Genomic DNA, 11,742 nt, shown 5'->3' on the forward strand with positions numbered 1-11,742 from the left:
CAAACAGTGACGTGATTGAGATGTGTGTATCATCCATCAGGCTACCTTCGCAGCAAATCTTCGTTATTATCTTTATATATTCTATTTGTCACGTAGGGTGATGAGGTGCACCACCTGTAACATACGATCCAACCGAATAAGCCAGTGGATCGTCCGGTTGAACCAGTCCATTACACTAGAGATGATAATGGATAAAAATCCACTAGGGTATTTCTTCCTCAAACTCATACCAACACCAACGAAGAAAAAGACACTCACTAAAAAAACATACTCATATCAGATATGAAATTTTGTTCAAATACATGCCCATACGGGTTTCAAGTACCCAACGGATTCCCCCCTATCCACTAATATCAATATGAAAAATAATTCATCATGTACATAACAGTCAATATATTAATAAGCAAGGATAAAAGAAACAAGTGATAACTAACTTTGTTACAAGTGATAACTAACTTTGTTACAAGTGATAACTCATATCAGATATGAAATCCGATCGCATTACTTGGCTTCGTTTCTCACACTCTCCTCTCTCTAGGACTTTCTCGATGATTTTGATCGATATAGGAGAAACAACAACCGGAACATTCAGTTCTTCTATTTTTCAAAAGATGCCTAGGAAAATTTAAAACAAGTTATTCAAAATTGTAACAAGCTTAAGTCATTCTATTGTTCAACTCAAATATTCTAAACACAATCATTAAGCTTAAGTCATTTCGTTGCAGTTTCAGTCATTCTGTAATAGATTTACCCATTTCGTTACATATTCAGTCATTCTGTTACATATTTAACCATTATGTTACAGTTTCAATCATTCCAATACAGATTCAGTCATCCCGTTATAGATTCGGTCATTTCGTTATAGATCCAGTCATTCCGTTAAAGATTCAGTCATTTCGTCCGTTACAGATTCAGTCATTTCATAATAGATTCAGTCATTTCGTTACAGATTCAGTCATTCTATTTCTGTTATCGTTACCTTAATTTGAGGTGTGTCTGCCCGTCACATAATAGATCTTTATTTTCATAACACGAGGATTGGTGGGGAGTAGATTGGATCCAATCTATTGCCTTATTTTTTGGCGCGCCCATCGCGCGTGCACAAGGGATGGATCATCAAAGTGGGGTTGATGGGTGGCCCAAGTGATGGACCACCGGTCGATCACCTTAGATGACAAATAGCTCTCTCTATATAACTATATATATATATATATATATATATATATATATATATATATATATATATATATATATATATATATATATATATATATATATATATATATATATATATATAGACACACAGAGAGAAGATCGCTCTGTCATTACCGTAAAATGACTGGATGAAGTTTCACTTGTTGGTGTAACAAATAGCAGTGTCATTACCGGAATCCGTGGCTTTGCCGAGTGCTTGGCCCTTTGACGAGTGCTTTTTGTCGGGCACTCGGCAAAGTGTCATACAAATCACTCGGCAAAGAACCTGACAAAGGGACCCGCTGACGGATTCTTTGCCAAGTGCTGGCCGGTTGGTACTCGGCAAAGAAGTTGGTAAAGAAGTAACTTCTTTGCCGAGTGTATTAGGAGACACTCGGCAAAGACACCGTCTCCGTCACCCCGGCGCCGTGACGACGACTTTTCTTTGCCGAGTACCCCCTGGCAATCGGCAAATTCTGTGCCAAGTACCCGAAAAAAAGTACTCGGCAAATAAGCCTTTGTCGATGTACTGTTCGCGAGGGCTCTTTGCCGAGTGCGACACTCGACAAAGACTTTGCCGAGTGTTTTTGAGGCTTTGCCGAGTGCTTCAGACACTCGGCAAAGCGTCCGATTCTGGTAGTGTGTACTATATACATGATGGTCGACGATGATCTCATTGCATCGATTGCTTACGTCCTTGGTACCTCTAGTACACATAGTACTTAGCTTGTATATATAGTAAACAAAACCATAATAAAACATCCAGTAGCTAGCCTTAATTTAGTCCAGCTCTACTACTTGACTAAATATGTTATTGGTCAATACGCTGTTAGCTGTTTGAAACAGGAAGCGGGTGATCGAGCCAACGCGATTTCAAACCTGGTGCCCCCCCCCCCCCCCCCCCCCCCCCCCCAAGTCTAGTTTCACGGGCAGCAGCAGTCGTCCAGCCCATGTACACGACACGACATCTGCACTGCAGCGCGATTAAATTAAACTAATCGCTGCACAGGATCGACCCATTGTCATGGATGTTAGGCTAGGCCTGAATTGAAAGTCTCTCAAGGCACATATATATACACACATGGTCCCGGCAGAGTCAGGGGAGCTGCTGCATTCTTGCGTGCTGCAATGCAGTGAAAAACATGGAGTGTTCAAGTTCAACCGGCCGGCGTCGTCGTCAATGGCCGGCGGATGATCTGATGTCACGGCGATCGATATAATAAACTACTTGTTTGGGGAAAAAAAGGGTAGGCAGGGCAGCGATAGAGATTAGGGAAAAGGCAGGCAGGCGACGCGAGGCGCTGTTTGTTTAATTCAAAGGGTTGTTCTGTCACGCACATGCACGCCAACCAATCTGGGGATCGACTAGGGATCGATCTGTATAGTACATGCTTTTGCTTTGGCTCGTCTTGTTCCTTTTGGGTGTGTTTGCGACGCGTATCGGGCCGGCTCGGCCAGCTCGTGTGGTCCAGGCCAAAGTTAGCCGGTCTCAACTGCTATAACATATCTTGTTTCTGCATTGTATTAAATAAGTCTGGTTCAAGTGAACCGATGTTTGCCACACGTAGGCAGCCAGGTTAAGAGCCACTTTTGTTTCTTGAGAGCAGCCACGAGCAGCCGAACTCCAAAAAAACGGAGCCTGTCTTCGTTTCCTGGGAGCCAGGCTAAAGAGCCACTTTTGCACGCGCAGAAACAAGCTCCAAAGCAAGGTAGGCCACACAAACACATGTGTTGCATCCCGCGAGCACAGCCAGAGACCGTCAGGCTAAGGTCGCAAACGTGCCCTTTGTACCCCATTATATCAGTCAACAGACGCGGTGGATACTACTGTCCATAGATCAGCCATGGATTATCTATCCATCGATTTCTACTTCTCTGCACATGTGCATGCTGTCCATCAGTGGGCTGAGGTTATCCAGAGACAGAAATTTTGACAGAAAAATGTTGAAACTACTTTATATTTTTTTACTTGTTGCGAATCTATAATTATATATTTGGAGGGAGGGACAGGAGATCCTAGCCAGTGCATGGCAGGGAGCTGGGGCCGCGTAGTGAGATGCAAGAACGATGATATGGTTGGAGTGTATGTGGTGTGGATTGTGTGGAGCTAGCCCGCCAACCGGCTCATCAGTCATCACACAAAGCATCGGAACACTTTTTTTTAATCCTGGTGTGAGTCTTGAAATAGTGCAGAGACTTAGAGACTTTAATCTGATATTACTTATCTAGATAGATAACAGACAACATATAAGTAGAGTGTGTATGAACCTTTCACATAGAAAAAACAAAGAGCTACGGAGATTGTTGTGAACACACCACCATGCATGCGAACCCCTTCACATCTTTTGTTTGCGTGATCTGCTTACTCCCTCCGTTTCGTTTTAGTTGTCGCTGGATAATATAAAATTTAACTATCTAGCGACAACTAAAAAGAAACAGAGAGAGTACTAATAGATCGATTTTGTTTTACAAAATTTGCCCTGTCGCCCGGCGTGCCCTGTACCGGACCCGTACCCTCTCTCGCCGGCCCCTGCATGCTCAGCTATAAAGCTCGGCGGCAGCTTGCTTGGGCAGGCCCCATCCAATCCATCGCGCGCACTCTCACCTGCCTTCCTTCTGCCAGCTGCTGACTCATCTATCAGCTCGCTCGCACGCTGCAGAACGAACGAAGCTGAAGGCGGCGGCGGCGGCTAGCCATGGGGAGGGCGCCGTGCTGCGACAAGGCGAGCGTGAAGAAAGGGCCGTGGTCGCCCGAGGAGGATGCCAAGCTCAAGGCCTACATCGAGGAGCATGGCACCGGCGGCAACTGGATCGCGCTGCCGCAGAAGATTGTTGGTATGTCCATGCAGCGCAAGATGATGATGATGCGTCTCATCTATCGATCCTTCTGTGTGTTTTGCTGATGAAATTCGTCCGGTGCCCTCTTTTATTTGGCTCTTCGTTTTTCCTAGCTTGTGATCCGTGTGCTAGCTAGATTGCTATTGTATGGTGGCATCTCCATATATATTCATCCGATTTAGAAAGCAAACTTCTTTCAAAATCAAAGATGCATATGTCTGCTACTCTGCTGCCCTTAATTTGTGCATCGATTGAGCTATAGATCCTATGCATATGTATATATGTGCCCTTCACCCTCGAAACTGAATTAAACCTCAAGAGAACTTTAGTATCATATGCGGGCATGTCTGATTCGGGTGTGTAACCACCAAACATGTATACCTATTTAAAATATATGTGTGCGCAGTTTTCGATTTGAAGCTTTTATTTGACGATGAAAAGATGCTTGATTGCTAGCCAGTTGTTGTTTCATCATCGATTGATCTATATGTTTGTCGTGGTGTGAGAGATCTATAGCTAGAGATAGTATCAAGCTGATAATTAAAGAACAAGGCCATTTCTTAACCAATTAAGAAATACGTACGGTAAACCTCTGATAATTACATGGAACACGCCAAAACAAACAACGGTAAGCTAGGCCTTAGCTAATACGTAAGCAGGAATTATGTGTGTATAGTTACATCTCTATACATCCGTCCCAAAATATAGTTCTTACTAGCTGTCTTTTTTCTGTCTACGTTCGAAAAAATGATAATAGATATAGACATATATACAAACTATATTTATAGATTAATTAATGAATATAAGTTTAATCTAAAACAAATTATATATCGGGACAGAGGGAGTACATATTATTGTGGTATATATACGTGGCAGTCATTTTCCGTGTATCCTTTTGCCTTAGGATACTTACTTATTAAATGTTAATTTGATCTGAGATTGATTAAGTATAAGTATGAGTATGATTTGTTGTTGCAGGGCTGAAGAGATGTGGCAAAAGCTGCAGGCTGAGATGGCTCAATTATCTGCGCCGAAACATTAAGCACGGTGACTTCACAGAAGAAGAGGAGCATATCATTTGCAGCCTCTACATTAGCATTGGAAGCAGGTAATAAGAAATCAGTGCACACCATTTGCAAACTGCATCGCATGTCGGCATGTGCACAGAAGAAGAGGAGCATCTCATGCTGTTCATTGTTCAGGTGGTCCATCATTGCAGCGCAGTTGCCGGGGCGAACGGACAACGACATCAAGAACTACTGGAACACCAAGCTGAAGAAGAAGCTCCTCGGCAAGCGCGCGCCATCCCGGCGCGCGAGGGCAAACCAGGATCCCTACCTCGCTGCGGGAGGCGGCAACATGTGCAGCACCAGCGGTGGCAACAGCGCCGCGACGGCCACGCAAACCCTAAGCGCGTCGGCTCTAGAGCGGATCCAGCTCCACATGCGCCTCCAAGGCATGTACGGCGCGTTCGGTTGCAGTGGCGGCGGCGGCAACGACGACCGCAACGCCGTCGTCGGGGCGGCGGCGCCGCAGTGGCCAAAGCTTGAGGCGCTGCTGCAGGCGAACAGGCTGCTCCCGGGATCGCTGCCGACGGACGCCATGGCCACAACAGTGAGCGTGCAACAGCGGCACCATCAGCATCTGGTCGACCACCAGAGCCTCGCAGTCGGCGCTGGTAACGCCGCAGCAGTCGAGGGCGAGCAACAGCAGCTCAGCTCTGCCGATGCGGCAAACTACATGGCGCTGCCAGGAGGGGGCTTTTTCGAGCGGCCCAAGCTAGGGTTTTACTCTCCATCCGCCGAGGCTGAAGCTACCGCGGCCGCCGCCAGCGTAGAGATGAACTCAGTCGCCCCGATGGTTGGTGGCGGCTACGGCGGCGCCGGATTTGAACAGTATCATCATCACGACGTGCTATACGAATTCCTGTACAGCAATTACGGATCGGTGGGCGAGCTGGCGCAGGACGGGCATGTCCCCACGTTGCCGGAGCTGCAGTGCCCGAACGGCGCTGCCGTCGATGGAGCCGATGAGAAGTTCTCGGTGTGGACCGCATCCGCCGCCTGCGATTACGGCGCGGCCGGCGGCTATCAGATTCAGCTGGGAAACTCCATCGGTAGCAATCTGCACGATTACGTGCTAGGCGGCTATGATCAATGGGAGTAGGGTTTCGGCGTCATGCCGTATTTGTGTGTGCAAAATTCTTAAGCTCATATATAGTTCATTTTCCAAACTGTCAGTCCATAGTTATATATTGAACGTTTGGTTCGGTTGATCTATATGGATGCGAATTACAGTGGCAACCAATATATTATTTACTCCAGGACTCTTGCACTTCGATCTTAAAACTGTATGCTTAGTGAACGGTATGCAACACCGTAATACTATGTCTTTCAACAGTTGCCTCACAATTCTTCCATGAATTATTATAATGCGAGTATAAACAAGTGCAATATATATGATTCATGCATAATGACTACTCATTAGTTATTACCCTAATAAATCTTTTCGAAGGATTATAAGGATAAATTAGTTATATTTCCTTATTATTAAAGCAGCTCCAAACCGCCAGCAACTAACCTATCCACGTCGTTAAAAAATTTCAGATCATTCGATCGTCAATCAACGGAGCGATACATAATCAAGTGCTTTCGTTGTATCCACGTCGCTCTATCTATTTTAAATCGTTCGATCGCAGATCAATATCTGTCGCTCCTTCCTCCATCTGTGTCTGCCATTCGTTGCTCCTAGAAGCATCGTGTTGCGTTTTAAAAAAAGAACATAGAGGAGAGCATTCTCCGGCCGCCGGTTTACCCATGTTGGGCAGCGACCACCGCGTCGGCGAAGGCGAGGAAGAGATAATTCCTCCTTCGTATTCCCCATTCAACCTAGAGTTCTAGGTTTTCTCTCTTCTTTTCTTTCTTTTCGTTCGCCGCTAACACTGCCGCCTAAGCCTCACACCCCGACTGTTGCTGCACTGCGGCTTGGCCTTGCCCTCGATGCATCACTTCGCTCATCGTCATCCTTGTCTTCGGTCTCGACCGTCCCACGCCTACATGTTGTGCCGCGCTGTGAGCTATGCGCTAGCCTTTCCCCCCTCCCTTCTATCCAAACCGACACCTGGAAGAGGATGTCGTTGCGGCTGCCATGGATCTGCTCCACGCGTGTATTGTTCTATCTCATGGGTGATGTCTAACTATATGTTTGTATTCCTGAGTGGAGGATGGGAGCCTGATAAATTCAGCTGGTGTCCAGTTCTTGCTTCAAAGGCTTGAGCAGTAGAGTACTTCTCGCATACTTTGTTGCCCGTAACAATTTAAGTCATTTGATTTGTACATAGTCAATTATATTACTTCATTGTTTGGATTCGATTCTGTATACTGAATACAGTGCTTGAGAATTTTTTCAATGACTTGAAAATTCATTCCTGAATACCAAAAAACCGATTATTGCACAAAGTGCTGAAAACTGAATTTTTAATTTTGTTACTGAAAACTTAATAGTCCACTAATTTTTTGTTACTAAATATTGTGCTTGAGAAATATTACTGAATAGCAGGCTGATCTTGTGATTTCTTTTTTAGGTTTTGCAACTAGGCAGTCAAATTTTATGACTCCTCCGATGCAAGATGCTGAGGCTCCCCAAGTTCCTTTTTTTTCTTTGTGGCAGTAAAACTACCATCTTGAATTGATTGTATTCTGTCAGGTAAAACTTACTGCTGATACTGCATTTGTTTTCTTTTTTTGGTTTCCATCCGAACCGTGTCGTTCGTGCGCGCTAACAATACATTTTAGTTCCCACTCTCAAAATTTCCTCCATGCCATCTCCTTTTCCTCCATTCAATCCAGTAAAACGTCTTTGGTTGCAATTCTTTTTTTATTTTAATTTGTTGAAGTTGAAATGAACAAGCCCCTATGCTCTGGCCATGCTAAGTATTCCTGACATGATATCTTATTAATGTGGGCTAACGGCTCGATAGTGTTGGCTTGGTGTCCTCCGTATCCAAGAAATAAAAAATATTTTCTTCCTAATTGGTGCCTTGGCGCTAGCAACAGAGGTGGATGTCTGTTTTAGAGGTTATTCGGATTCAGATTGTCAATCATGTTTTATTATCCTTAGTACATTATACACATCAAAATTTCATTATACTAACAGTGACACAAGGTCTGTACCTTCGAAGACAATATTCGATGCAGTAGAGGTCATATAAATTGTATATCTAATGGACATGTGATGCCTTATTTTATATAGTAGCTAATTATCATTAACTTTCAAAATATCTATTTGTATACTACATTTGAAGGAAATCTTTAGGACCGTAGTGACGTTTCAGATGGCCATAGAATCAGATAAAAAAAAGTTTGCTTCTACTCCAAGGAAATGAGTTTTATATAGTATTAGTTAATTATTCTTAACTTTTAAATAATTATTTGTGCTACAATTTAAGGACATCTTAAGAACCACAGTGACACTTCAGATTAACGTTCTCTTTCCTCTATCACAAATATTTTATTACTATGCTTGCCATCTTATTTACACAGAAGAAAAAACACCACCCTGCAAGATAGGGCAGCATCCGTTCTTTAAGTCATCATTGCAACATATATATTTTAGATGATATACAACTTTGAACTGATACTAGATTTATAAAAATATCATAAGAAATATCATTCCTTATTTAATATACATTTTTTATGTGATAATAAAAAAACATCGCGCGCAGGGCGCGCGTTATACACTAGTATTATTTGATATCTTCTAGATAGTTATTAATCTTACACTAGAGTTTGAGTGCTTAAAATTATTTTCAGTAGATTTTCAAATTATATGTTCTATAAGTTTTTTATTGTACCACTAAATAGTAAATCTAATATTGCATTTAGTATTTAGGGGGTAATTTAATTGCTAAAAACTTCATTATCGTCGTATCTTCTATGATCTTTAAAGGATATCATCACTTTGTTGCTAGCCTTTCGATCTGCACTTTCTAAGTGTTTATACACATTCATGGTGTTTAAGTTTTCTCATTTTTTGTATTAGGTTTATATTCTTTCTAGGAATTAATGGAGTTTATTCAAGAATCAAGTGGTAAATCCCTAATGGATTACTTAATTCAAGGATATTATTATTTTTAATGAATAATGATTCTCTTTTATGAGATTTATTTTGTACTACATGAGAGATTATTATATGATATACACAATGACGACATAGGTGTATGTCATAACTATTATGACACTAGGATATCCTATAAATTTAAATATCAGATTATATTAGGATCAAACTCTATTTCTATTCATTTTTAACTTAAATTAATTAAGTGCTTAAATAAATTATGATTTATTACCACCCCTACGGCCCTACTTACACAAGTGGGCTTAGCATATTGGAATTGAGTATAGGCCATATCATTTTCTCAGCGATGGGCCATGGCCCATGGACAGATGGTTTTCGTGGTCTGCTTGTGGCTCGTACTTTCAGTGGGCAGTTTGTTGCAAGTGATGATCAGACTTTCATGGCAGGGTTGTTGCAAGTGATGAAGAACTGGTATGTAGTTTTGCCCTCTGGTTCGAATAATGGTTCTATTTCATACAAGCATAAAAAAGACTTCAAGCACTGAAAATGGCTATCAGCTCCAACGAAGTTTGCATTTGTTGCTTTCTGGTTGGAAGTCACTGTTCATTGATCCTGATTCCCGTTTCTAATAGACCTGTAAATAATGGATTTGTCTAGTTAAAGTATTGACTGTGAAATTGTTGAACTTCGTATTGTGGTTGTTAATTCTGAAGCGATAGTTGGAACTATTCCTATTTGCCTTGTTCGGATATTTCTAGCCCGTGTGGATTACATAGGATTAGAAAAACATGTCTCAGGTGAGGCCTCGGAGCTTCTACATTGTTGTCGCTACATTTTATACCCCATTGAAAATCGCTATCTCTGAAATCGAATCCAGCTATCGAGATGGCGCCAAACCAAAGTATTGCTGCACGTCACACAAACTCACAATGTTGCTTTTAAAAAAAATCTACTACGTCTTTAAAAAAATGTAGTATGTCACAATGAACATGGACGCACATACTTGACGTGCCGCGTGGACCTCCTCGCTCTCTCTCTCTCTCTCTTTTTTTATGTGTCAGGCACCATGGAACATGAGCAGCACTACTCTCGGGACTCTGCTGTTCTTCACCCGAACAAGAAGAAATCGTACGCAAAAGCTCGTATAAATACCTCACACAGCGACACGTGAAAATCCCAGGAAGAGCACCTGATCGAGAGCAGCTACTACCAACATGCCTCGCCGCCGCTTCCCCTTGGCGAGCACGGTCACCGCCGCGGTCCTCCTCGCCGCCGCCGTCCTAGCCGGCGCGACCGCGACCGCTGACGCCAAGACGGAGAAGAGCTTGGCGTCGAGGTTCCTGGAGCCGCACAACGCGGCGCGGCGCGCGGTGGGGGTGCCCGCGCTGCGGTGGGACGAGCGCCTGGCGGCGTACGCGCGCCGGTACGCGGCGGCGCGGGCCGGCGACTGCGCGCTGGCGCACTCGCACGGGCCCTACGGGGAGAACCTCTTCCGCGGGAGCGGCGGCGCCGGGTGGAACCCCGAGGCCGTGGTGGGCGCCTGGGTCCGGGAGCGCGCGCTCTACGACCGGTCCACCAACTCCTGCCGCGGCGGCGGCGGCGCTTGCGGGCACTACACCCAGGTCGTGTGGCGCGGCACCACGGCGGTTGGGTGCGCGATGGCGCCCTGCGCCGGGGGACGCGCCACGTTCGCGGTGTGCAGCTACAGCCCGCCCGGCAACTACGTTGGCATCAGGCCTTACTGATGACGAGTCGTGCTCGTGCATGCCACATGCATGTTGGTTACTTGCACCCGATTCCTTTTATTTTGACCTGATTGTTTCACGCCAAAAACTTTTTTATAGGGACAGGGTCCCCTCGTTTTGTTACTGCTCCATCATTCTTTTCAAATTTATTTGGGTATAATGGATGAAATAAAATGCGAATTCAAATTTTTGGAATGGTACTTTGCATGGAAGCCACTGCCTTGGTGGTCGATCTCTTGGAGACAGGCAGGCCGACTGACAAACGTGGCCACCGCGCGTCCGCGCGGACCGCGCCCAACCAATTTGGCCTGCAGGCTGGTGTGCAAGCACGACTATAGATGTCCAAACGGGCGGCTCGGCCCGGCCCGGCCCAGCCCAAGCACGACTTGGCCCGGTCCGTTTGAGCCCGGCACGGTTAGGCCCGATCACTTAACCGGGCCGTGTCGGGCCGCCCGACGTGCCCAGACAGCTACCCGAGCACGACACGGTGGAGGCCCGACCGTGCCGGGCTGGCCCGAATAGCGCAGCCCATTTAGCAGCCCGGGCCGGCCCGAGCCCGCAAATCACACAACCATACTTAGCACAAAAAACCTAAAACTGACGTCACAAAATCCTCCCCTGTACACACTATGCCACAGTATAATAAGACATACATTAATTAGCGACCAAACAACACAGCTCACAAGATATATACAATACAGCAACCTATACAAATGTGCATGAATGGATTTACCAAAGGTACACTCAACGTAGACATATTCTACAGAATCGAGATCGGATGGTTCCTCTGTAAAGGTAATACATAGCATTTTGTTTCTCCAACACCTGTACATGTAATAAACATCAGTCACCTGTAGACTCTTCGTATGTACCTCTGCACATGTAGTGA

General features: G+C 44.7%; 2 protein-coding genes across 2 annotated transcripts; both read left to right on the forward strand.

The window, feature by feature from the left end:
• The first annotated feature begins 3,756 nt into the window (after positions 1–3,756).
• Positions 3,757–6,375, forward strand: LOC103627833 (uncharacterized). Its single transcript, XM_008648148.3, has 3 exons — positions 3,757–4,029; positions 5,011–5,140; positions 5,235–6,375. Exons 1-3 carry the CDS (start codon positions 3,891–3,893, stop codon positions 6,196–6,198), a joined length of 1,233 nt encoding a protein of 410 aa, XP_008646370.1. The 5' UTR covers positions 3,757–3,890; the 3' UTR covers positions 6,199–6,375.
• A 3,775-nt stretch (positions 6,376–10,150) lies between these two features.
• LOC103627834 (pathogenesis-related protein PRMS) lies at positions 10,151–11,048 on the forward strand. Its single transcript, XM_008648149.4, has one exon. It carries the CDS (start codon positions 10,323–10,325, stop codon positions 10,851–10,853), a length of 531 nt encoding a protein of 176 aa, XP_008646371.1. The 5' UTR covers positions 10,151–10,322; the 3' UTR covers positions 10,854–11,048.
• Positions 11,049–11,742: the final 694 nt, after the last annotated feature.

The sequence above is a fragment of the Zea mays genome, chromosome 5 (genome assembly GCF_902167145.1).
Source record: "Zea mays cultivar B73 chromosome 5, Zm-B73-REFERENCE-NAM-5.0, whole genome shotgun sequence".
Taxonomy (NCBI): Eukaryota; Viridiplantae; Streptophyta; class Magnoliopsida; order Poales; family Poaceae; genus Zea; species Zea mays.